The sequence below is a fragment of the Heterocephalus glaber genome, unplaced genomic scaffold (genome assembly GCF_053883595.1).
Source record: "Heterocephalus glaber isolate CG9 unplaced genomic scaffold, H.glaber_assembly_v1.0 deba00001481, whole genome shotgun sequence".
NCBI classification, from domain to species: domain Eukaryota; kingdom Metazoa; phylum Chordata; class Mammalia; order Rodentia; family Bathyergidae; genus Heterocephalus; species Heterocephalus glaber.
The window spans coordinates 34,874,513-34,902,450 of record NW_028258317.1 but is presented as its reverse complement, the minus strand read 5'-3'; the positions used below and the strand labels follow the sequence as shown (position 1 = coordinate 34,902,450).

Genomic DNA, 27,938 nt, shown 5'->3' with positions numbered 1-27,938 from the left:
GAGAGGGTTCACTGGGGGCATGACTGGGAAGGATGTATCAGGCTCCTCCCTTTTATCAGCTTCCTGGATGCCATGGGATGAGCATCTATCTTCTGCCCAGGCCCTTCTACTATGTCCCTTTTGCTTAGAAGTAAGCCAGCTATGGACTGAAACCTCTAAAAACTGTGAGCCAAAATAAACTTCTCCTTTAAGTTGTGGGTGTTGGGTACTTTGTTCTAGTGATGAGAAAGTGATAAGGACAGTTCATTTGAAAAATAACCAGATTTTTTAAAACTTTCTAATTTAGGATTACAAGAGTATTAAAAAAATGACTTTTCAAAAGAAGAATGATAATATGCATAAGAGTTCACATACAATATTTCCAACCACAGGTAAGAATACATATGGATTTTGTAATACATTGTCTTTTAAAGTTTAATCTGACATTTAAAATATTATGAATATTATTTTTGTATAGTTAACAGAGAAAAGTACAAAAATGTAACTGTCCAGAAATCAAGTAGCAATATTATTTTGTTACGAGAACGGATTATATCCTTGCAACAGCAAAACAGTATACTCCAAAGTGCCAAGAAATCAGCAGAATTGTGTGTTAAAGAATGTAAAGAAGTCAATGAAAAACTTCTCCATCAACAGCAAATATCTGATCAGCGTTTACAGATAAGCAGACAAACAATAAAGGTAAAGAGAACTTTTAAGTTACAATAGAGTTTGTTATATAAATGGATATTTTGTTTTACATTGTTTAGTTCATATTTATTTTGACATATGAAATAAATTACAGTGAATGTTTAAATTTTAAAAGTTTATTGCATAAAATTGGCACATTGCCATTAATTGCCATCAAAATACTGCCTTTCACTTATGACACACTTATCCCATCATTCTTGCCACTCTCTGAAGCCATTCTGGAAGTTCTTCTTCCTGGTTGTGTCTTTAGTTGCACTGTCACAGCTGCCTCAGTGTCCTAAATTATTCAAAACACTTACCTTTCGTAGTAATTCTGACTCTGGGGAAGAGTCAGAAGTCCTCCAGTGCCAAATCCGGTGAATAAGGTGGATGAGAACACATTGCAATGCTTTTACAAGTTGGCCCTTCTCTTGCATGGCACATGGCAGCAGCATTCACTGTTTTTTTGTTTTTGTTTTTTATTGTTGTTTTTAATCACATCTAACTTTGTGAAGACATGGAAGAAGATTTTTTAAATTGCTTCAGAAAGTGGCAAAAATGATGGGATAAATGTGTTCAAAGAGAGGAGCATATTATTTTGTGAAAGATTAATGGCAATGTGGTGTCTTTTATTGTAATAAATTTTTAAAAATTTAAACATTCACCATATTTTGATCACTCTTTGTATGTATGAGCTAAGAAATCCGAGGTATTAGCCTAAATTAGTACATTACTACTGCATTAGTTTAATTACTAGGCCTCTTTAATAAGGTCCACATTAAGGGCTAACCTACAAGGGAGAGGAACTTTATATAAAAAAAACACTTACTAGCATTCCTTTTCCACTTAGTTTTTTCCACTTTTTAATATTTTTATATACTTTGTGCTATGTTATTACTTAGTTTTGAAGAAAAGCCTTCATAAATTCATTTAGATTGCCCATTTGTCCATTTCTATAAAATATCTTCTGATTATAAATTACATTATTAAGCTAATAAGTTCTTCATTTACTCTCTGCAAATACTATTATAAATTTGGAATATGTTACCACAAGTATCTATCTTAATGTATTCCAATAATCATCCATGTTTCTGTTCTGCTGAATCGAGTCTTCTGCAGTAATTTTTAGCACATTATGCCTCCCTCCTGCTGACCACAAATTAAACTTAGAGTAAATGAAAAAGAAAACATTGTTTTTTCCTTAAGTCTCCATTCTTAAAGTTATTTGCTTCTATATGAAATTATTGTTGGGAATTTGTTAGTTTATACTAAAAATTATCATATTAGGAAATAAGTCACTATCATATATAATTTTAAATTACACTTAAATTGTCTAATATGGAATACTTTGATTTAAACAATACTTAGAAATATTTCAATTGTAAAGCATTAGTGTTATACCAGTTATACAAACAAAGAATTTTGTTCTGGCTTCATTTACAGAGTAGTTTTGTACCCAAATCTTACCTACATTGCAGACATACTGGAAGTTTTTGGTCTTGCAAATTTAGCCTTATAAATTTGACACGTGATTTCTGTGTTCGAGTTTAGACATACTCACTGATACCCCAATCGCTGTATGAAAAGCAGATTTCCCAAAATGATTTATTAACCTGTATTTATTTTAGTGGCTCAAATTTTCTTCTTTTATTTTTCTTTCTCTGTGTAGTTTTGTTTTTTTCTCCATCTCTTTTTCTCCCGTTCTTTTTTCACTCTCCCACACTGTATTCCTTCCTTCTCTAATTAAATGATGTTTTGTCTCATATCTCCTTATGTTATTATAAAACTGTATGTATTCCCGTGTTTTTTTGGTGTGTGTATGCAAATATCATGATGAAATGAAGGAGTTTGTTTAAAAAGAAAAAAAATCTTAATCTTAAACTCTCAACTTTACTACAGTCATGTATCACAAAAAGTTTCAATCAGTGACAGACTGTATATACAAGGTGTGATCACAATATATAGTGCACGTTTAACTTGTAAAATGATTACAGTAAAGTTGACATTGCCATTAATCCTGCTCAAAACATTTCCCCTCACTTCTAACACATTTTTCCCACTGTTCTTACTACTTTCTGAAGCAGATCTAGAAGTCCTCTTTCACGAGTGTCTTTATTTTCACTCTCATGGCTTTCTCTGATGTCCTGAATGGATTCAGCATGTTTACCATTCATGGTCATGTGGACTTTGGAGAAGAGCCACAGCTTCATGGTGCCAGATCCAGTGAATAAGGTGGATGAGGACACACCATATTTTTATTTGACAGAAATTGATTTAAACTTATTATAATGGTTGTCCCATGTTATTGTATTTACTGGGGAAATAGCCAACTTACCTTGTATAATTACATACATGATGATTGCACAAAGACAAAATCACCTAACAGTGTATTTCTTAGACTCTGTCTCCATGTTATCAAAAACATTTAAACTTTCTTTACTTTTCTCTGAAATATGTACTATACCATTGACTTCTCCTGACTAGTACAGGATAAATTCTGATGTTGATGATCCAAATTGTATATAAAGGCCACAGTTGCTACAAAAATAATTTTCCTCATTCTCTTTGGAACAGGAATGTTTTCATTGAGAAGTTGAGTACTCTTAACAGGACTAGTGGCCTGACCACTTACTTTGGGGTTCCTTGATTGTATATATTATGGGTATGGGATCAAAATAATACACTGGGGATTTAACTAAAATATGTAAAAGACATAGTTTTTTTTATTCTTGACAAAATTTCTAATTCTCTTGTTGACAACTTTTTGAGGTATGATACCTGGCACATTTTAATCAGAGATTTAAAATATTTATAAAATGATAATTACAGTAAAGATATTTAAGTTATTAAAGAGTTCATGTGCATTTTGGAGAGACGATGATATTTGTTCGAATGAGTTGCTTTCAGATACATTCCTCCCTGGACACTACATGACTACCACCATATCACTAAATTTTAGCCATTTCAGAACGTAACTCTTGCAAACTGAATGTCATGTATTTGCTACAACATTACAGATGTAGCTTACATTTTATTGTTTATATGCAGTTATGCTTTTAAATACAGATTATTGTAGAAGTTGGAAAGGTTAAAAAGATCAAATATTAAAGAAAGTACTTGTGTTGGTTACTTTTCTGTCATTGCTGAGAAAAAAAATACCCAACACCCAAAGTTAAAGGGGGAAAGTTTTTTAAGATCACAGTTTGGAGAGGTTTCAGTTGATAATCAGCTGGCTCCAAGGCAGAGTAGCATGGCAGACAGGGCTTGCATAGGAGAAACAGTTCATGGTGCCAGAAGGTAACAAAAGCAACAAGAAACTTTTAACAGCATCTTTCTGCCCCTTGTATTTTATCCAGACTACCTAGGGCAGGTAGCACTCACGCTCTTAATCCTAACACCCTTGAGCCTAGCATGGTATCATGAATCAGTCCCAGGCTCACACTGTCTATACTCTAGATTCAGCAACCTCTGAAAAAGCTACCTATGACTGCATGAGGCTTTGGGGAGACATCTAGACACAAGCCATAACTACTGAAAAGGATAAAAATCAGAATTTGGAATTTTTTTACTTTTTGAAAATTACTGGGATCTTTATTGTAACTAGTGGCTAAAGTTAGATTTCAGATGCATATTCTGTACATTCAGAAAAATAACCAGTGTGGTAACTAAATTTAGAATTTTCCACTGATCACTTCCCAAATCTTACATATACATGGAAAAAATTTTAGTCAGTACTTAAGGGTAATACTATGGGCTCTAGAATTATAAGCACAACTCTGCATATAAAATGGCAAGATTACATAGATTGTCATTTATTGAGAAATTTTGCAGCTTACCAATTTGAGGGAGAACTGTTCTACAACTTAGAAGAAATTTGAACTTTATGTACCAAGCCACAGAAGTTACAGAAGAAAAAATTTGTCTAAAGTAATACATGTTCTTTACATGTTCAGACTGAGCTGTCATCAACTTAACATTAATCTGTGCTTTGACTTTGACTATAGATAGTACCCCTAAAGGTTCGTGTGTTAGCATGTCAGTCCCCAGGGTTGGTAATCTTGGGAAGTGCTGTGGACCTTTACAAGCTGGGTCTCCTGGGAAGTCTCTAGGTCATAGGAGGTGTGGCCAATACAGTTGTTTGAGATCATTGTTTTTACCTTTTTATTTTTACATTTGACCTACCCTAAAGATATAAATAATGTGCAGATGGTATGGTCAAGCAGAACATAAGTCATGCTCCAGGAAAATGGTAAAGGGTTGTGATTCCAAAATGGCTACAGTAAAACAATCTGAGCCTATTTTGACATGCCCTGTAGCTTTATACTAGTTATTGTTCCGTACATGTAATAAATAGGCTTCTCTAAGCTATTTTAAAGAAAAAATAAGTATAAATATTTTGCATTTATTCCATGTACTGCATTGTTGCTGAAGTTGTGATATTTGTAAGAAATGAGCTAACCTAATTCTTTGAAGTCCCCTTTTAATATGAGGAGAATTTTACACACATACAGTGCTTAATTTTACAGATTTGTGTGTTTCCCAGATACTTAATACTAATTAATTTAGAAGACAAAAATAAACAATATTTTGTTAGTCTAAGCATTCAAACATGAAATATCAACTTTCTGTAAGGATTTTAGAGGAGTTAAAAGATACATAAAAATAAAGCATATACAGTATAAAAAATCTGTCTCCTCAATCCCTCTCAAAATGAACAATTATTAACACTTTGGCACAGGTATGTTTTAGAAATATAAGCATAGTAAAGCTAAATTTTCCTTTACAGCCACTTGCAGCCTTGCCAGCATTTGTTATTACTTGATTTCTTGATGATAACCATTCTTTCTGGAGTAAGGTGGAATCTCAGTGTTGTTTTAATTTGTATTTCTTTAGTGACCAGAAATATTGAATATTTTTTCATGTGTTTATAGGCATTTGTAGTTCTTCTGAGAAGTGTCTATTCATTTCATTTGCCTATTTTTTTTAATTGGGTCTGGGGGGGTGTATAAGATTATTTTGAGTTCTTTATTCTGAATATTAGTCCAGTCTGAGGAATAGCTGGTAAAAAAACTTTTTCTACTCTGTAGGTTGTTTCTTCACTCTGTTGGTTGTTTCCTTTGCTGTGCAGAAACTTTTTGATATGATCCCATTTGTTGATTCTTGGTACTATTTCTTGTGCAATTGGGATTTTGTTGAGAAAGTCCTTGCCTGTGCCTATGTCTTTAAGAGTTTCTCTATTTAATCTTCCAGCAGATTGTTTCTGTTGTAGTATTTATATTTTTGATCCATTTTGATTTTAGTTTACCACATGGTAAGAGCTATGTGTCTAGATTCATTTTTCTGTATGTGAAGAAGCAATTTTCCCAGCACCATTTTTTAAAGAGCCTATCTTTCTTCTACTATATGTTTTTGACCCCTTTGTCAAAGATCAGAAGCCTGAAGTTGTTTTTGGATCCTTTATTTTATTCTTTATGCATCTGTATGTTTTGATGTTTTTGTTTTGTTTTGTTTTGTTTTTTCCAGTACTATGCTGTTTTTATCACTGTAGTTTTGCAGTAGCTTGAAGTCTGGGATGGTGGTGCCTCCTGCTTTGCTTTTATTCCTCCAGGACTGCTTTTGCTGTTCTGGGTCTCTTTGAGTTCCATATCAATTTTAGAATTGTTTTCTCTGACTCTATGAGGAATGCTATTGATATTTTGATTGTTTTTGCATTATCTGTATATAAATTTTTGAAATATGGCCATTTTAACAGTATTTGTTTTGCCTATCCAGGAACAGAGGATATCTTTCCAATTTTTGATGTCTGGTTTGATCTCTTTTTTCAGAGTATTGTAGTTTTTCTTGTTAAAGTATTTTATTTCTTTGGTTAGGGTGATTCCTGAGTATTTATTTTTTCTTGGTGCTGTTATGAATGGTATTATTTTCCTGTTCTTTCTCCATGATTTCATTATTGATGTAGAAGAATGCTATTGATTTTTGTATCTTACTAAACTACTGAATTTGGTTATTCTAGGATTCTTTGGTGAAATTCTTTAGGTTTTCTAAGTACAGCATCAGGTCATTTGCAAATAATAATAAGTTGACTTCTTTCTGTTTGCATATCCCTTTTATTGCTTCTTTTGCCTGATTGTCCTGGCTAATATTTTGTAGACTATATTGAGCAGAAGTGGTGATAGTGCACATCCTGCCTTGCTCATCATTTTAGAGGGAAAGCTTTTCAGCTTTTCCCCACTTAATATGATGTTGACCATTGGCTTGTCATAAATGGCTTTTATCAGATTGAGATAAGGTCCTTCTATACCTATTTTCTTTTAATTTTTGTCATGAATAGGTGTTGGATTTTCTCAAAGGCTTTTTCTACATTTATTGAGATGATCATGTGATTTTTGTCCTTACTTCTGCTTATGTGATGTATTAAATTTATTGATTTGTGTATGTTGAAACATCTTTGCCTCTCTGGGATGAAGCCAACTTGGTCGTGATGTAAGATCTTTTTGATGATTTGATATACAGTAAGTCCCTGACTTACAAACATTTCACAGATACAAATGGTGTTTTTGTGCTTTACATTGTGTATTTGTGTCAAAGGTATATAAGACTCACTTTGTCAGACTTATGAACGAATCTGTGTTATGAACATTTTCCAAGGATGGAACTCATTTATAAGTCGGGAGCTGACTACATTCTGTTTGCCAGTGTTATCTTGTTGAGAATTGTTGCTTCTATATTAATTAAAGAGATTGGCCTGTAGTTCTGTTTTTTGGTTGGGCTCTTTTCTGGTTCTGGAGTCAGCAGAATGCTAGCTTCTAGGAACAAATTTGGGAGTTCTATTTTATTAAAGAATTTGAGCAGTATTGGTATTAGGTCTTGCCTAAAATTTTTGTAGAGTTTAGCAGTGAATCCATCAGGTCCTGGGCTTTTCTTAGTTTAGTTTTTTTGGGGTTTTTTTTTAGTTATTATTATTGCTTAAATTTCATTTCCTGGTACTATATTTGATTATTCTAAGTTTTTATGTCTTCTTGGTTCAGCTTTGGTAATTCAGATGTATCTAAGAATCTGTTCATTTCTTCTGAATTCTCCAATTTATTATAGTACAGGTTCTCAAAGTAATCACTAATAACCTGGACTTTGGTGGTATCCATTGTGATTTCATCTTTCTTATGTCTAATTGCATTGATTTGGGTTCTTTCTTTCTTTCTTAGATCTTGTTAATCTTGTTAAGATTGATAAGGGCGTGTCTGTTTTGTTTATTCTTTCAAAGAACCTACTCTTCTATTCATTGATTCTCTGTATTTCTTTTCTAGTGTCAATTTGATTAATTTCCATTCTGATCTTCATAATTTTATTACTTGTACTACTAGCTTTGGATTTTGATTTTCCTTGTTCTTCTAGGACTATGAAATGCATCATTGGATTATTTATTTGGATTCACTGTTTTTCTGATGTGGATAGCTATTAATTTATTTCTTAGGACTGCTTTCCTTGTGTCCCATAAATTCTGGTAGGCTGTACTGACATTATTATTTATTCTAAGAACTAATTTCTTCCGTGACCCACTGATCATTCAAGAGGGTATTGTTTAATTTCCACAAGTTTGCAATTTTTTTTGCCATTGAATTCTAGTTTCAATCCACTATGATCTGATAATATACATGAGATAATTTTGATTCTTTTGCATTTACTTAAGCATGTTTTATGGTCTAGTATGTGGCCTCTTTCGGAAAAGGTCTAGTGTGCTGCTGAGAAGACTGTGTATTCTGTTATTGGGTAGAGCACTGTAGTTATCTGTGAAGTCCATTTGTTTGAGGATTTGGTTCCATTCTGCTACTTTGATGTTGATCTTTTTATCAAGTTGATTTGTCTTTTTATGATAATGGAGTATTGAAATCCTCTGCTATAATTTTGTTGACATTTTTGTGATCTTTTATATCGAGTTTGTTTGTTCTATGAATTTGGGTGCAGCAGGGTCTGGTGCTTATATGTTTATAATTGTTATGTCTTCCTATGGAGTTGTTCCCTTTAACAATATGTAGTGACCTTTTTTGCCTGTTCTGATCAGTTTTAACTTGAAATCTGCTTTGTCTGAAATAGGATAGCTACTCCTGCTAGTTTTTGTTTTCTGTTTCATGGTATATTGTTTTCCATCATTTGACTTTTAGTCTGTGAATTTCTTTTTGGGCTAAATGTGTTTCTTGTACACAAAATACAGTTGATTTTATTTCTTGATCCATTCTGCCAGTCTGTGCCTTTTAATTGGGGATTTGAGACCACTCACATTGAGTATTATTACTGAAAGGTACTGACTCATTCGTGTCATTGTATTTTTTTATTCTGTTTAACTGTTCAGCCTGCCAGGTGTATTCATTGTGTTAGACTTTGTGGCATTGTTGGCTTCATTGTCTCTTTGTGGGATACTCTTGGGAATGTTTTGGTGTCATGAATTCTGTAAGGTGCTCTTCCTCATGGAAAGACTTGATTTCTCCATCAGTTTTAAAAGATAGCTTTGCAGGATAGATCAGCCTGGGTTGGAAGTTGTTTTCTTTTAAGACTTGAAACACCTCACTTGAAGCTCTTTTGGCTTTTAAATTTTGTGTTGAAAAGTCTTCTGTAATTTTAATGAGATCACCTTTGTAATTGATTTTTTGTTTACTTTCCTTTAATAACTTTTCAGATTCTGTTCCTGTGTCAGATTTTTGGGATTTTTCACTATTATGTGTCCTGGAAAAGTTCTTTTTTGGGGGTATCGGGGATCAAACTCAGGACCTTGTGCTTGCAAGGCAGGTGCGGTGCCACTGAACTAAATCCCCGGCCCCTGAGAAGTTCTTTTTTGATCATGGTTATTTTGGGTTCTATATGCCTCATTTCTCTATGTTTCTTTCCTTATATTTGGAAATTTTTTGTTATTGTTTCTATAAAGAGATTTTTTATGTCCTTTGTGCTATCTTCTGAGTTTTTCAGTGATTTCAGGTAATCATAGTCTTTGCATTATCTAGGAGCTGTTGGACCCATTTTTCATATTCTTTTGTTGTTCGTATGGTTTTTGAATACTTTGACTTTTCTTTATTTTTGACCCTAAATCTGTTACCACATCCTATTATATTATCCTCTTCATTTTCGTTCCTGATGCTGCAAAGTGTTTATCTCTTTGCCCTGAGTTGCTGTAACATTATTCTAGCTGGTTTCTCTATTATCTTATTCATTTCTTCCCATGAATTACACCAGAATAATTGTGCCAGAAGATGGATTTCTTCACACACTTAAGGAACTATACCTGGTTCCCATTTATGATTATTTCAAAGTCAAACTTCTCAGTAAAGTTTTAGAGACAGTGTATGATTTGTTCAACCAACTTAGCCTTTCAATCTTATGTTTCCCCACATAAAGCCTCAGTGCTATAGTGAAGTGTCCCTGCTTCCATAAACCCTCATTATTAGTCTATGCCGATGCATCAATTCTTTTAAATCTTATTTTGTATGTTCTTAACAGAAATGTTAACCAATAATTTTTGTACATTTAAAAGCCAGCTACTATCCTAAGCACTTTGTATATATAAGATGTGATTGACAAATATGGTAAATGTTTAAATTTTTAAAAATTTAGTAAGGTGAAAGACACATTGCCATTAATCCCCCTCAAAACAGTCCTTGTTGACTTGAATACATTTACCACATTATTCTTGCTACTTTGTGAAGCAGTGCTGGAAGTCCTTTTTCCTGTCTACAGTTGCACTGTCACAGCCACCTCAGTCTCCTGACTAGATGAAAATTATTTCCCTTTCATGGTCGTTTTGACTTTGGGGAAGAGCCAGCATCACACAGTGCCACATCCACTGAATAAGATGGATGAGGATGCACCATAATGTTTTTAAGGAACCTGGCTTTGCTTTGGAGGGCACTCAACAGAAACATTAACTGTATGAGGAAAGGCACATATTGTAAGGACGCTCATGAAAGAGGATTTCCAGAACTGCTTCAGAAATTGTCTAGAACAATGAGGTTAGTAGGCTCAGAACAAGTGATTCTATTTTGAAGGGGAGTAATGGAATGTGTCTTTTACTATAATGATTTTTAAAAAATTTAAACATTCATTGCATATTTTATCATACCATGTATTTGCTCAATAATCCAAACATTTACTTAGTGAGAGAGGTTCTTTATTTGATCCTTTTGTGAAAATGGGAAACTGAAACAGGGAGGATAACATGGTAAGGTCGTATCGCCCATAAGTGACAGAACTGGAGTTCAAGACCAAGCAGTTTGATTCTAAAATTTGTGCTCCTAAACTCTATGCCTTTCACAGAACACTAGCTAGCATTTATTCAATAACTTTTGGGCCTACTTTTTAGGCATTTATTTTCCTATTGATTCTTTATTATAACCTTATAAGGAAGATAGTGTCCTCATACTATATACATCATGTGATTAAGGCTTAAAGAATTGAAATAATTTCACCAATGTCAGACCAATAAATTGGCAGCTCCAGAATTACAGTCTTCCTCTTGATCCTACTTCTTAATTCTTTATACTTTTCTAAGCTACATTTTAGTACTATTTTGTATTTAATAGTTTTTAAGTTTAACATTTGGTCTGTTGTTTCTTAAAGCTCTTGAAAAACAAAAATCATATATTAAACTTCTTTGATAATTTTCACAGAATGTAACATAATTGAAGACATAGTACATTTTCAATAAGCAGATGAAGATTGTTCTGCTGCTTTCATTCACAGCAGTAAATTGATGTCATTAAAAGAGCTCAATACAAAGTTGACAAAGTGATTCATAGGTACATAGTGTCATGACAGTTTTAGTTTATATTTAATGTATAATTAGTAACCTTAATGGCCCTTTCAGGGAGAATGAAGCATACCATTCCCTATTTGTCACACAGTGTTCGAAGCCTGCTTCACTTATTTAGGTTACTTTGTTGGAACTTACAGGCTTTTAGTTTTCTGCATTCTTATTTGCACAATGGCCCTTTAAAAATAAAGTACTCCTTTAATCTCCAGAAAAGACCTTTCCTCCACATTAATAACATGCCCATCTAAGAAGCCCATGTTTTTTATTTCCAAAAGAGGTACGATAATATTTCTAAGAGCTAACAAGAGATACTTTACATACCTATGGCCTGAGAAAGCAGACTTTCATCCTAGACTATTTCTGTCAAGTAACCTTTGATCTCCCTCAGCCTTAAACTGTAACATGTGTATGTGATTCCAGTACTCAAATATGATCTTCAGTAATACATGTTATAAATATACACTGCTATTAACTTTGTGACTAAACATCATATCTTCTCTGATTTCTTCATGAATTCTTGATTCCCTACCCTCTAAATCAAATAAGCTGAATTCTGTTGCAGTATATTTTCTTCTCACATTTTTGGCAGCAACTATCTTAAAAGCAATTTCCTTTTTATGATCTTAGTTTTCAAGTGTATTTCATCTCTTGTTGAATTATATTAACCAATTAATCCTAAATTAGTTTAATCAAGCCTCAAATAAAAGACTTTTGCTTTGTGTCAGAAGTTAGAATTAATACAACAGAACATGACCCATTCAACAAATCCCTTGGTTTTTTAGGTTAATCTAGTGCATAAACATTGAGTATATAAAATGGTAAATGTGAAGCATCTTTTAACAAAGTTTAAATTATAAAAGCATCATATTCTATGAATCTGTATAAAATTTTTCATATATTTAGAATTGTGTGGTTAGTGTATTCTAAACTTACATTTATCTTTAGTTGATTTTTATTTACATAACTTATTTAAAAGATTGAAGGTGTTAAACTGTACTGGTTCCATTTTTTTCTTTCAGGAACTGTAGAATTTTAAATAGCCTCATTTCCATTTTTGTGATCTGGGTTCACGCCTCTATTAATAATAAAGTAGAAAACTACTGTCTTGCTGTTCTTCATTGCTAATCTCCAGAGTTTTCTTTTACTTTACCCCAATAGTTCATGTAGTACACATTCCTTGTAAGATATTCCATTTATATATGTCAGATTCTCTAGGGCCATGGCTTTTGCCAGATGAACCACTTTTGATTTTGAGGCTGATGAAACACACTGCGATTATTGATCTGTGCATGACATAGCCTGTCTCTCTCCTGGCAGAGTGTAGCAACATTTATCCAGGAATTTGTGAAATGTCACTCGGATCATGTTCACAAGGTAAACTGTGCACAATCCAGGATCTGAGCTGAGAATCCATGTGGAATTGGACGTGACTATCTTATTCTTACATCAGGTCTTGTAGATGAACCAAGTGATATTTGTTAACAAAATATCTGTGTTCTATATTAGACTTTGTAAAAAACTATTATTATCACTTAGGACACTATGTACTAGAAAATCATGCTTTTTAAATTATCTTCTCAGATTCACTTATGATTTTACTGCAGTAAATATTAATATAAGAAAACACAACAACAGCATTTCTTACAGCGTTTTTTCTTTATAATGAAACAATGTTATAACATATTGTACATTTTATATTTTCAGTAATGTTTTCATTCTTTACATCAATATTCTTTTAAATAGGTATATCTCATTAAAATATCAGCATGTTTGGAAATGACAAATTACATTTTCTAACTATTGGATTATGATATTTAACTATGCACATATTTTAGAGTTTGGTTTTAAATGACTAGACTGTTGGTTTCAACATGCATAGATGTGTTTGTATTTATTACAGTTCATTTTAGTTTACTGTACCCAACAGTTCTATTTATTTTTATATCTGAAGTCCTATGATAATGGGATATTCAGTAATGAATTAAATATGATCCTTGTCCTCTGTAAAAGATACTAATATGAAACTTGGACATGTGTCTCACAATACAAGAAAATGTAATAGAGGGTGACAGTAGTCATTCATCACTGTCATTTTCTAGAAAGCCTTTTGCAAGAGATAGTATTTCAGCTGAGCCTTTAGATTTGCTATAATTATGAAAGTTGTATGCATAGAGAAAAGCCGTGAGAAGAAAGCCCAAAAAGACACCAAAAGTGAGAAAGCAGTTTGCCAGGTAAAATGAATTATCTGGTAAGGCTGTGGTTTTCACCTAGCTGCACATCAGCCTCTTATGGGGAGCTTTAATAGGTACCTGTGCCCAGGTCCCACCATAAACAATCTAAATTTGAATAGTACCTGAAAGTTAGTCCTATACCCTGGTAATTTTTAAAAGTTCTCAGAGATTCTGATGTACAATGAGGACTCATACTAATTTTTGAGAAAATGAAGATTGAATACAAGCAGCTAGGTAAGACATTCAGTAGTAAAGCAAAAGAATTGATCTACATTATTAATAGAAGAAGACAAAATTTTAAAACACAAGATATTTTGCAGAGGTATAACTCAGAGTTTGATGGCAAATTTTCTATGGTAAGATAAAGAAAAAGGTATTTAAGATATTTTGCAGGTTTGTAATTAAAGTAACTAGAGAGTTGATGATAGAAGATTTATAATTGTGACAGTATACTAAATTTTGTAGGGGAAAATAGCAAGAAAGTTGGATAAGATATACAAATATCCTTATAAGTATACACCAGAACTTGCAAAACAAACAAAAAAACAAAGATTAGAAAAGAAAAATACAAATCCTCTCGTCTAACTCAGTTACCCTTACCATTGTAACCAAGTGATAATTGGTCACTAAAGTGGATGTATCAAGTAAGTAGTAGAATGTATGAGTTTAAAATTTAGGGCAGAGGGCTGAGCTAGACATGTGAATTTTAGTCATGAGTTTTTAAAACTCATTGGGCTGAATGAGATCCCCAGGGAAGGGAAAGTAGATAGAAAAGAGAAATCCCAAATCTGTACCTTGGGTCCTGCTGAAGGCGCCACAGCAGTGGTAAGGAGGCTTGGGTGGGCCAGAGAGACATGCTAAAAGCTGCTCACTAAAGACCAGCCCCAGCTCCCGCAAGATCAAACTCTACCCAGACTTGGAGGGATACACAGCACAGTTCTGGGACACTGCCTGCCTTGGACACTACTGTAAAATTGTGGACTCCAGAGGAATTTTAGCTTTTATTTTTAGTTTTCATTTTTCTTTTCTTTCTCTGTTGGTTTTGTTTCCTCTGTTTTTTATTTATGTTTTTACCTTTATGTTTATCTTTTCCCCCCATTAAGTTTATTGGTACATTTTAGGTATAAAATACAGTTACATTCATCATTGGGATCTTGTACCTTTACATGATGTATCTCGGTTCCCACCTTCCCCTTCCCTCCCTTCACACCCTCCACCCTTCCCCATTTGCAAAGACTTTGTTTCCATTTTTTTCCTCTTCTCATATTTTTTCTTTTCCCTACTTTCCTTTCCCCTACCCCTCCCACTTCCCCAACTCCTTTAGACATTTTCTTCCTATTATACAATATCAATTATACATTTAAAAATGTATTAAAATTACAATATAAAAATTTAGAGGACATTACCACAGATTTTACAGAATTTAAAAGGATATAGAAAGCATATTATAAAAATCTTTTTTAAAATAAATTTGACAACTTCTAAGAAGTACCTTGGAAGACAAATTAATGAAACTGACTCTGGAGGAAATATAAAATTTGAATAGCACCTATTAAAGAAAGTATATTCCTAGCTTGAAAACCTACCTATATGACAACAGGCTCATGTACATTTTAAATGATGAATTATATCAAACATTTAAAGCAGAAAAAATAAAGAACACTTCTCCCCTCATTTTAGGAACTCAACATTGTGCAATACTAAAACTAGATAAAGATAATAGAAGAAAAAGGTATGAGCATAGATAAAAATTTGTTTAACAAAACAAACTATTAGAAGTCATATCTGGCAATACGTAGAAAGTGGTTTTATTATAGGGATGCCAGTGTTGGTTCAGCATTGGAAGATCCACCCCCATAAATCATCATTTTATCAGAGGAAAGGAAAAAGCCATATGATCCTATCAGTAGTTGGAGAAAAAGTATTGGACTAAATTCTACAGCTGTTCATGGTGAAAGCTATCAGGAGACTAGAAATAGAACAGAACCTTCTCAACAGATAAGACATATACTCCATACTTCCAGCAAAAATGCCTTATATGAATGGAGAAGATACAATGCTTTCTCCCTAAGTTGGGGAATAAGGGCGGATATGCTTACTCTTCATCTTTCCATTAAACTTTGAAACATAAGCCTAAACCAAAATAGTCTGGCAATAAAAAGAAACAATCAGCATAGGATTGGCAAGATAGAAGTAAAATTTTTGTATGTAGATGAAATGATCATCTACAGAGAAAATACTAAGAAATCTCTAGAAGCCCCTAGAATTTGTATTTGAATTTAGCAAGATTAGCGGTATATATAAAAGGTATATATAAAAATTCAGGTCTATGTATACTTTCTACAAAGGACCTTAAGGACTACTTTTCATTTTCTTAACCATGTCATTTAAAGTTCTAAATTTTGATGGAATCTCATTTATCAATTTTTCTTTTATACATCATGTTTTTGTATCCTAGGAAATTCTTGCCTACCCTAAATTTGTAAACATTATCCCTTATAATTTCTTCTTAAAGTTTTACAGTTTTAGTCTTTCATATTTAGGTTCATAGATCCTTTCAAGTTATTTTTATATATGGAAATAAAGGGTTGAGATTAATTTTTTACATATGGATACCAGATGTTCTAGTACCATTTGCTGAAAACACTCTTTTCCTCTGCTCTTGAGTTGAGTTTATGTTCTATTAAATGTTAATGTTAAATAATCTTTCAAAACTCAGTGGACGATATATATGTGGTTCTATTTCTAGATTCTCTGTTTTATTCCATTGATCTGTATGTCTTTCCTTATGCCAACACTGCCTTGATTACTGTAGCTTTAAAGGAAGTCTTAAAATTAGGTAATAAATGTCTTCCAACACTTTTTTTTTCTTTTTACTTTTCTAGGTCCTTTGTATTCCTACATAACTTTTAAATTTCAATATCCAACTCTTCATTTATAGCAAGTATACATAGACCTAAAAAAACTCTGACCAGTCTTATGTCATTCTTCTTTGCATCATCTAGCAGTTGCTGGGTTGATTTCTCATGGTCCCTTACAATTTTAAAGACATTTTTCTTTTCCTGGTCACTAATTGCAATCTTATCTTCTATATCTGAAATTCTGTCCTCACATTGGCTCATTCTGCTGTGTAAACTTTCAATGGAGTTTTTAATCTCCTGGAAATCTGATTTTATCTGTTTTATGGATTCCATTTGTTTCCTATGTTGGGATTCCATCATGTTCTTCAACTCCTATATTTTTTTATCTGTGTCCGCTCTAGATTTATTAATCATGTCTTGCACTATGGGCACAATCACTACTGTTATGTGAGAAATTATTTCTGATTTCATTTTTTCCAGATCCTCTTTTGTTGACAGTTGAGGGAGTCCAGGTGTTTGAGTATCAGAGTGTTCCATCTCGTTTCACTTTGGGGTTGCTGTAGGTGATCTGGAAGTCCGGTTTTGAGGCTTGTTTACGTGTCTTCTCATTTCAGGAGGAGGGAGGTTGCCACTGGTGCCTGAGTGGCTCACCTTCTCTGCACTGGAGGTGGTGTTATGGTGGCCCAGAAGCCTCCTCCTGTATGCTGGGAGCAGCTCACCTTCTCTGCGCTGGGCGCAGTGGTACAGCAGCCTGGAAGTCTCCTCCTGGGTGCTGGGGGTGGTGGTACGGCGGACCAGAAGCCTCCTCCTGGGTGCTGGGGGCGTTTTTTTATGTTTATTTTGTTCTACTTATGCCCCTCTCTTTCCTCAACTATCTCTCTTGAGGTTTTATTTTCATGTGACTGAAAATTATATTGTCTTTCTTATCCACCTCAATATTCTTATGCTTTATCCTTCATCCTTTCTCTCCTGACCTCTTCTCCAGTTACCCAAACCTTGGGTGACCATCTGTTGTCCTCTAATCTTGTCTCTACTATATCTCCCTTCATCTATCTCACGTTTTCCCCCTATCTATCTTAAATCCCCAACCCCCAGGATAAAATCACCCCACTAAGGGGAAACTCATTGCATACAAGCTCCTGGTTTTTGTTGGATTGTGTTATGTAACTGTAGATCTTACTCCTATGGTTAAAGGTACCAAATTAATAGTTATAATTTGTCAGTTTCTAGGCTGTGCTTGAGGCTACTGATATTGGTAATTGTTCTACTTTAGCCAGGGTGTCCTGCTTTTTGTAATTAGTTGTTTTCCCCTGTGTGACAACACTAAGATTGTCGGGGTCCATAACCACCACCATAGTCCAGTATCAAAGGACTAGGTACTGAGCCAAATAAATAGCAACTCTGGTCCTCAATAAATTGGGAAGGTAGGATCTTGGGACAGACACAAAGACCAAGAGTCCCATACACCCAGGAAACACCTCTGAAAAATAGACATTTCTAAGAGAAGCCTTGATACTAGTGATAAAGGTTTCTGCCATAACAAATTTATAAGCATCAGCACAGAAAATAAAATAAAATTTAAAAAAATACAAAATGACAAGATACAGAAGCAAAAGGCAACCCCAGACCTCCAGCCTGCCTAGGATGAGTCCAAGAGACAATGAGATAGAGGAAATCAGAAGTCACCCACATGATTTTTTTGAGATGATAGAAGCTGAAGTCAGAAAACAAATACAGGAGGTTATAGAGAAAATAATCTCTCAGGTAAAAAAAGAAATGATGATCAAAATGAAAGACATGCTCAGTGAATCTAGAGTAAATACAGATTTGAAAAGAGGAGATTAAGAAAATGATGGAAAACAAGAATGTCCAACATAGGAAAGAATTAGAATTTATGAAACAAATTCAAACAGATACTGAGATTAAAATTCCATTGAACGTTTACACAATAGATTAAATGAAAGTGAGAACAAAATTTCCGAACTGGAAGACAAGAATACAGTTAACGACCATGAAAAGAAAGATGTCTTAAAAATAGCAAGGGACCATGAAAAATCAGTCCAACAATTGCAAGATATACAAAGAAGAACAATATTAGATTGATTGGAGTCAGCGAGAGAGCTGGAGATAGTGCAAAGGCCATACAAATACTGTTCAAAGAAGTATTAGTTGAAAACTTGTCAAACATAAAGAAGAATTTGATATGCAAATAAATGAGGCATATAGAACTCCAATGAACCATGACTAAAATAAATCTACACCAAGGCATATAATTATCAAGATCCCAGAAATTCAGCATAAGAACAGAAAATTCAAAGCTGTTAAAGAGGGCCAGGGATTTAGCTCAGTGGTCCAGGTGCCTGCCTCGCAAGCGCAAGATCCCAAGTTTGATCCCCAGTACCAAAAAAAAAAAAAAACCTGTTAAAGAAAAGAAACAAATCACCTACAAAGGAAAGCCCATCAGAATCACAGCAGACTTCTCCACACAAACTCTTATGTCAAGGAGAGCTAGGAGTGAAGTATTCCAGGTTCTGAAAGAAAACAGCTTCCAACACAGATTGATGTACCCTGCAAAACTGTCTTCCAAATTCAGTGGAGAAAACAAGATACTTCCATGATAAAGAACAACTGAAGAAATTCATGATCACTAAACCAGCTCTACAAAATGCCCTGAAGGATATTTTAGAGATAATGAAGACCACAATTCCAAGAACACCAGTAGAAAGAAGCCACCAGGTAGGGCACGCAGATAATCAGAGGGGAAAGACAGGCAAACAACAGGACAGTAACATGACAAGGATAACCCTATATATTTCAGTTATAACCATCAATGTAAATGAGCTCAATTCACCAATGAAAAGTAATAGACTGATCGAATGGATCAAGAAACAAGACCCAACAATTTGCTGCATATATGAAACACAACCTAAAAAGAAATACGTACATTAAAAGTCAAAGGATGGAAAACAATACTCCACGTGACAGAAAACCAAAAAAAAAAAAAAAAAGCAGGGGTAGGTATATTATTTACAGATAAAGTGGATTTCAAGCCCAGACTGATTAAGAGAGAGAAAGAAGGTCACTATATTCTTGTAAAGGGAGCAATCCAAGAAGAAGAGATAATAATCATAAATATATGTGCACCAAATACCAATGAACCCAACTATGTAAAACAAATATTAACAAATTTGAAAAATCAAATAAGCACTAATACAGTTGTAATGGGGAACCTCAATACTTCATTGTCACAAATAGTACAACTCATCAAAAAATCAACAAATATTAAAACTGAAACAAACCTGTGAACAAATGGACTTAGTGGATGTCTACAGAGTATCCCACCCTACAACATCAGAATACACATTCTCCTCAGCTGCACATGGGATGTTCTCCAAAATAGGTCACCTACTAGCCCATAAAATATTCTTAAGTAAATTCAAAGGAATTGAAATCATTCCATGCATGTTATCTAACCACAATCCAGTGAAATTGGAAATCAACCATAAAAGAAGCCACAAAACTACATAAACATTTAAATTAAATAATATTCTCATGAACAACCAATGGGTCACAGGTGAAATTAAAGAAGAAATTAAACAGTATATACAATTAAGTGATAATGCTGATACAGCACACCAAAACCTGTGGCACACAATGAAGGCAGTCCTAAGAGGAAAATTTATAGCGGTAAATTCTCACAAAGAAAAAACAGAACAAGCTCAAACAACCTAATGTTGAACCTAAAATGTCTAGAAAAATACCAAGTTAAGCCCAAAGCTCATACAAGGGAGGAAATTAAATGGATTAGAGCAGAAATTAATGCAATTGAGACTAAGAAAATAATATAAAGAATGAATTGAAGAGTTGGTTCTTTGAAAGATTAAATAAAATTGATAAACCCTTAGCAAACTATCAAAAAAAGGAAAGAAAATATTGAAATTCATGCAATTAGGAATGAAAAGTGTAAAATCACAAGGGATCCTGTAGAAATCCAGATCATTAATATCTACTTGATATTTGAGAATATGTACTCTAATAAGATGGAAAACACAGAAGAAATGGACAGATTCCTGGATACATATAAATTAGCAAAGCTGAATCCTGAAGATATAAAAATTCTAAGCAACCCAATATCAGTCATAAAATTGAAAATGTAAGCAAAAGCCTACCACCAAAGAAAGCCCGCCCAGGCCCTGATGGTTTCACTGCTGAGTTCTACAAGAAATGTATAGAAGCTCTAATGCCACTACTCTTCAAACTCTTCATTGAAATTGAAAGGGAAGCAATATTCCCAAAATCATTCCTGAAAGCAAGCATTACCCTGATGCCAAAACCAGAGAAAGACCCAACCAAAAAAGAGAAGTACAGGCCAATCTCTTTAATGAACAGAGATGCAAAAATCCTCAATAAGATACTGGCAAACAGAATGCAGCAAATCATCAAGAAGATTATACACCATGACCAAGAAGGATTCATCCCAGGGATGCAGGGGTAGTTCAACATATGCAAGTCAATAAATGTAATACACCACATCAATAGAGCCAAAGGCAAAAATTCCATCATCATTTCAATAGACACAGAAAAAGCATTTGACAAAGCCCAAGACCCATTCATGATAAAAAAAAAAACTCTACAGAAAATAGGAATAGATGGCCTTTACTTCAATCTGATAAAAGTCATCTATGAGAAACCAACAGCCAACATCATACTGAATAGTCAAAAACTAGAAGCTTTCCCACTAAATTCAGGAATAAGACAAGGATGTCTACTATCACCACTCCTATTTAGTATAGTCTGGAAACATTAGCCAGACCAATTAGACAAGAGAAAGAAATTTTAAAAAGGAATAAGGATAGGAAAGGAAGAAGTTAAATTATCATAATTTGCAGATGACATGATACTTTACATACAAGACCCCAATTAGAGAAAACATTCCTAAAATTCATTTGGAATCAGGAAAGACCTAGAATAGCAAAAACAATTCTGGGCAAGAAAGGCAAGTCAGGAGACATCATAATCCCTGACTTGAAATTATACTACAGAGCTTCTGTGATAAAAACAGCATGATACTGGCAAAAAACCCCCAAAAAACCAAACAGACTTGAAGATCAATGGAACAGACTAGAAGATGCAGAAAGAACTTCAAACACACTCAGCCATCTTATCTTTGACAGAGGGGCCAAACATGTTCACTGGAGGAAAGATAGCCTCTTTAATAAGTGGTGCTGGAAAAACTGGCTTTCTACATGCCAAAGAATAAAACTAGACCCATGTCTCTCACCATGCATTAAACTAAAGAAAAGTTTAAAGATCTAAATGTTAAAACAGAAACACTAAATCTGCTGGAAGAAAGAATAGGTAGAATGCTTGAAGACATAGGTGTAGGCAAACACTTCGTGAGCAAAACCCAGACGGCACAGGAAATAAAAAGAATCAACAACTGGGACATCATCTTACTGGAAAGCTTTTGCCCAACAAAAGAAATTACCAACAGAGTGAAGAGACAACGCACAGAGTGGGAAAACATTTTAGCCAGCTGTTCCTCAGACTAATAATCTAGAACATATAAAGAATTGAAAAAAAAACAGCTCAAATTTACAGACTGAATTCAAAAATGGGCATCTGAGATGAACTTCTTAGATGAAGTAGAAACATAAATAAATACATGAAAAAATGTTCAACATCTCTGGTCATTTGAGAGATGCAAATGAAAACAACACTGAGATTCCATCTCATTCCAGAAAGAATGGCTATTATCAAGAAATCAACAAATGCTGGCTGGTCTGTGGAGAGAAAAGAACCCTTCTCCACTGTTGGTGCAACTGCTGTGGAAATCAGTGTGGAGATTCCACAAAAAACTAGGATTAGAGGTCCCATTTGACCCAGCTATTCCCTTACTGGGTATCTTCCCAAAAGAATTAAAAGCATCTTACTTCAGCCATGTATAGTTTATAGTGCCACAGTTTGTAATAGCTAAATCTTGGAAACAGCCCAAATGCCTATCAACTGATAAAAATCTGAATGTCAACTGATGATGTGGGGTTTTTTATATAATGGAGTACTGTTCAGCCATAAAGAAGGATAAACGAGACATTTCTACGTAAATGGATGCAACTTAATAAGTAAAATAAATCAAACACGTGTAATTATTGCATTGTTTCTCTGATGTGAGAAACTGAAACTGAAAATAAAGCTCAAAAAGAATAAAAAATATTGTGAAATAGGAAGAAATTGTTCAAAAATTATACAGAATGTGAGATACTGTGTGAATACTTCAAATGTTGTAAACAAAAAAAAGGTATAGTATTATTAGGAAATGAGCTGAGAGATTAGCAAATGAAAATATTCTTTTAGATCATGATACAGTCTATTTACCATTGTTATTCTCTAATCATTTTTATTAAAATTATTTTTAATTAAATGGCTTTTATATTTTTCTTTATTAATACCTAATTGTATTATAAAATAAAAAATATAAAAAAAATTAAAAATCAAAAGTATAAAGATTTAAACTGAAAATATGTAACTAGATAACTATTAAAATATGTAATTTATAACATCAACAACTTAAAATATGTATAGGGAGAAGTAAAGTTATAGAATTTTTATATGTGCTTGAATTTACATATGTGCTTGAATTTACATTGTTATTAATTTAAAGTAGATTTTTGTATTTTATGTAATGCAAAGAAAATACCAAAAGAAAATTTAAAAAGTATCAAAGCATGTCACACAAAATTGGTGAAACACAAAGGAAGACAGCAACAAAGGAATAAAAGAATTACAAGATAAGGAGAAAACTATTGATAAAATGGTAATAGTGAAGTCCTTCATATGAATATCTACTTTACATGTAAACAGATTAAACTCTATTATGTAAAAGGTACAAAGTGGCTGAGTAGATTAAGAAAACAATCCAATTCTATGGTATCTTTAAGAGATTCACTTCAGATTTAAGGATATACAGTGTAAAAATGAAACCCATGCTTTAAATGGTAAGCAAAAAAGAGAAGGAATGACTATATCAATACAAAATAGACATTAAAGAAAAACTATTACAAAAGGACATTCATCTGAAGGATCAGTTCACAAAGAAGATAAAAATTTAAATATTTATGTGTAGAACTTCAGAGCTCCTTAATAAATAAATTAAACTGACAGAATTGAAAGGAGAAATAGTGGCTTAGTTACTTTCTCTTGGCTGACAGTACCTGACACCTGAAAATTAAAGGAGGAGAGGTTTATTTTGGCTCACACAGATTATAGAGGTTTCAGTCCAGAATCAGCCGGTTCCAAGGCAGGGCTGTATTGCAGAGGAGTCTTGCTCATGGCATGGGTGTCAGGAGGCAGAGAATGTAGAATCAAGGGAGGGGAGAGATAATCAACCATGCTTCCCCTCCCAAGTCACATTCCCAATAATCTACTAATGAGCATCATGCTCCCATGATCCAAGCATCTCTCCAAAGCCCCACCCAAGAGTGCATGAGGCTTTAGGGAGAAATTCAGATATAAACCATAACAGACAGCAACACAGTAGTAGGAGTCTTCAGTACCCCACTTTCAATAATGGATAGAACAATTAGATATGGAAATAGAGGACCTAAAGGAAAGAAGGAACTAGTAAGTCTGACACATATAATGCATATGCATTTTACCAAGTGTACATAAAACATTTTTTAGGACAGACTATTAGGCTGCAAAACAAATCTTAAATTCAGTAATTTTAGACTGTACAAAGTATCTTTTCTGATCATAATGAGATGAAATTAGAAATTAGTAGCAGAAAGAAATGCAGGAAAATCCTCAAACACAGAAGTTAAACAAAATGCTCTAAAAAACTAGTGGGTCAAAGAGGAGGTTATAAAGAAAATTGGAAAGTTCATTGAGACAATGAAAATGAAAACACAATTTATGTTTGGGCTGTTGCAAAAGCAGTGCTAAGAAGTAAGTTTATATTCCATACTGTATACTTAAAATTTTATGAACAGCAGATATCTTATATGTTTTTCACCACAATAAAAACATAAAACTTTTGATAAAATTAAATAACCTGTTGATAATGAGTATTTTCTTAGTCCACTAACAATACCAAAGAATTTTTAAAAATCTTAAAGATAGATACCAGAATCTTCAACCACCCATTATACTTGATGATGGAAGTTAGAAGCATTCATTTTAAAATCAGAAAGAAGGCATTTTTTGTTAGCTGTCAATGTTTATCTTTAACAGCTTATTCAAGGGCCTACCTAACACATTAAGAAGAAAGTGAAAGGTGAAAGTATTAGAAATGAAATAAAACCATCATTAGTTCCAGACGCTATCCTTGCCTGCACAGAATCTCAAGATAAATTAACATAATTAATAGATTTCAGTAACATTTCTGGATATAAAATCAGTGTATGTTAAGACAATGGATTTTATATTCACTAGCAAACAACAGATTATGCAATTTAAGAAGAAATATTATTTAATAGCATGAATTTTGTGGTATCTGGGAATGGAAGACAACCTGTTTTCAGAGATGTTAAAATGTGAAAAAGTAATATTTTAAAATCACTATGTTTTTGAAATACATATATATGTGCTAAGTATAAAGACAGGTAAAGGAAACATAAATACCGAAGGTATTCAATGTGTGATTATTTCTGGTGAGTCAGGAGAGAGGTCTATAGCTTTGAACTATAATTGTAACATATTGTCACAGTTGGTATGTAGGAACTATTGTATTTTTCTTTATTATGTACCATATGTATGGTACGTTTAAAATATTTAAAAAATAAAAAAATCCAACTGATATTGTTATCCTAGAGAAGCAGCGGTGGAGATGGAACAAATATTTGCAACAAGATTGGGCGAATACCTGCTATATGGGCAGAAGCGGAGTCAGAAAAGGAGAAAAAGAAGTGTGTAGAGAAGCCAGACAAAATGTAGGAAAGTTCTGCAGTACAGAAACAAAGGAGAGAAAAAAACAGGAAAAAAGAGACCTGGTCAAAAGTGTTAGATGCCATAAAGGAATTAAAAATAAAAAACTGGGAATAGTAGTTGGATTTCCTTAGAAGACTGTAATAACAGGACTCTTGATAACAAGTGATAGAAATTGGATTCAAACTAATATAACAAAGGAAAAAGAGCTCATAATTCAAAAGATAACCAAGATAAAATAGACTTCAGAGGGTAGAAATAGCTGTAATCAGACACTCTAGTGTCCTTAATGCTTCTCTGTATTTCACATATCTTTACCACCTTTTTCAGTGTAGCCACTGGCTATGTGTACCAGGTACATATTAGCATACATCCTTGTAACTTAGAACCCAGAGCAAAAAGGCATTTCTTTTCTCGTCTTTCAGTCTTAACCCGATATACAAGAGTTTAAATTTCTAGGACCAGAGGGGGATAACACCTCTATATGTAATTTTGAGTTAGGGTTTAGGCTTATTTCATTATATGAATATTTTCACCTACATGAATAATTGATAGGAAACTAGAATCATGCAGGATACAGGGACATATCTATTGTTCACAACTAATCTACACATTGCTTATAATACATTTATCATTTCTGGATTTCACCCACTGCAGTACCAATCTTATGGCACCTGAAAGTTCCCCTCAAATTTCCAAAATACATATCCTGGTATTATATACTCTTTGAGAACCACTGATCTAGGAAGAAGGCAGAGAAACTAGCTAGACTGATAAAAATAACTCCAAAATTACTCTATTCTGAAAGATCTTACATGTATGAATCACATTATTGTACTTTATATAGCATAACTAAGTCAGATATTTACTTGGCTTTATTTATTGACTGTTAGTGCAAGCCCTACTACTTGGAAGTATATTATAAACACAAAGAATTTTAATAGTAAAGTAAGATGATAGAAGCAGCTCCATAATGGAATATTTTTGTGTTGAAAAAAATAGCTTTTCAGTGAGGTTTCTGAGAAATACCTTAAATGATTTAAGGTAAATCCAAGCTTCATAGATGTGTTTATTTTTTTCACCTATAAAAGAAATTTCACCTCCATACCATGAAAGGCATTTATTTGGTAATTTTCATGTACATTAGTTCTTAATTTTAAAAAATCTCATTTTACGCAGTGTCATTAACTTTTATATAAAATTGTAAGAAATTCATTTAAAAAGATGTTAATTTTTTACTCTCTTGAATCTTACGGAACTTTTACAGGGAATACAGAAAAACTTACTAAGTTGTTTCTCTTGAGAATTTTAGAATAGTATATTTATAAATGATCAACACCATGTGAATACTTAGCATCACTGCTATTAAATTCGTAATGAGTTACAAGGTTTTTGAAATTTCCGGGCTTTCATCCAATTAATGTAGTTGCAGGGCTTAGATATAGTAAAACCAAGGAAAGACGTACAGTTAACTTTGACCCTGTCATTAAAATATGTCAACTTCTAATAAGTATTAAGATGCTCTTCATATTTAGGATATACCTAAGAAATATATAACTTTTCACTGACTCAAATATGTAGAGGTGGAGCTATATATGATGACCTTTAGGTAATATTTAATTTTGATTAGTGATAATACACTATTCTTGTGAACTGATTGAAGCCTAAATAAATTTAATGTTTATACAGTGTTTTCAGAGGTGTATTGAAAATGGTTTATCTTTTAAAATACTAATTTCAGCTGGGGATTTAGCTCAGTGGTTCCACGGCCTGCCTCATAAGCATAAGGTCCCAAGTTCAATCCCCAGTACCAAAAAAAAAAAAAAACTAACTAATTTCAGAAAAAAATGGTCTATGTCTTAGTCACTTTCCTGACTCTGGGACAAAATACTTATCTCTCAATTTACAGGAGAGGTTGATTTTGGCTCATGGTTTCAGAGGGCACAGTGATCAGGTGGCACCAGGGCAGAAATGGCATGGTGGAAGAGCTTGGTGGAAGAAAGCCTCTCAATTCCTGGGAACCAAAAAATAGAGAGAGACAGAGTGAGGAACTAGAGAAGAATACAGCCTTCTAGGCCACACCTCAGTGACCCACCTCTTTCAACCAGGTCCCACTTTCTAAGAGCAAGTCTGTTATGAACTCCTCAGGGGAAGAATCCGCTGATTGTTATAGCACCCCCATGATTTTGTCCCCACCTCCCCACAAAAGCCCTACTCTGAGCATCTGGGACGTTTGGAGAACTTTTTTTTTTTGTATTGGGGAATCAAACTGCAAGGAAGGCTCAGTGCCACTGAGCTAAATCCCCAGCCCTGGAGGACATTCTAGATCTAACATATGAATCTATAATGAGTTTTTAGAAGCCAAAACTTAAGGAACACTGATGCCTTTCTTTTGATGTCTGAAAGAGGTACTATGAGCTTTTTTTTTTTGGTACCAGGGATCGAATTTGAGTCCTTATG

At 33.6% G+C, this 27,938-nt stretch overlaps 1 protein-coding gene across 13 annotated transcripts in view; it reads left to right on the top strand.

Annotated features, from left to right (window-relative positions):
* The window catches only part of Cntln (centlein), a 553,090-nt gene that overhangs the window by 276,984 nt on the left and 248,168 nt on the right, over nucleotides 1–27,938 (top strand). For all 13 annotated transcript variants that reach the window (XR_015440059.1, XM_087183859.1, XM_087183868.1 and 10 more), the window contains 2 exons: nucleotides 287–371; nucleotides 458–681. Coding sequence is in view for 12 of the 13 variants with exons in the window: in XM_087183859.1 (XP_087039985.1) it covers nucleotides 287–371; nucleotides 458–681 (309 nt within the window). In the remaining variant the exon portion in view is untranslated. The remainder of the gene's footprint in view (nucleotides 1–286; nucleotides 372–457; nucleotides 682–27,938) is intronic.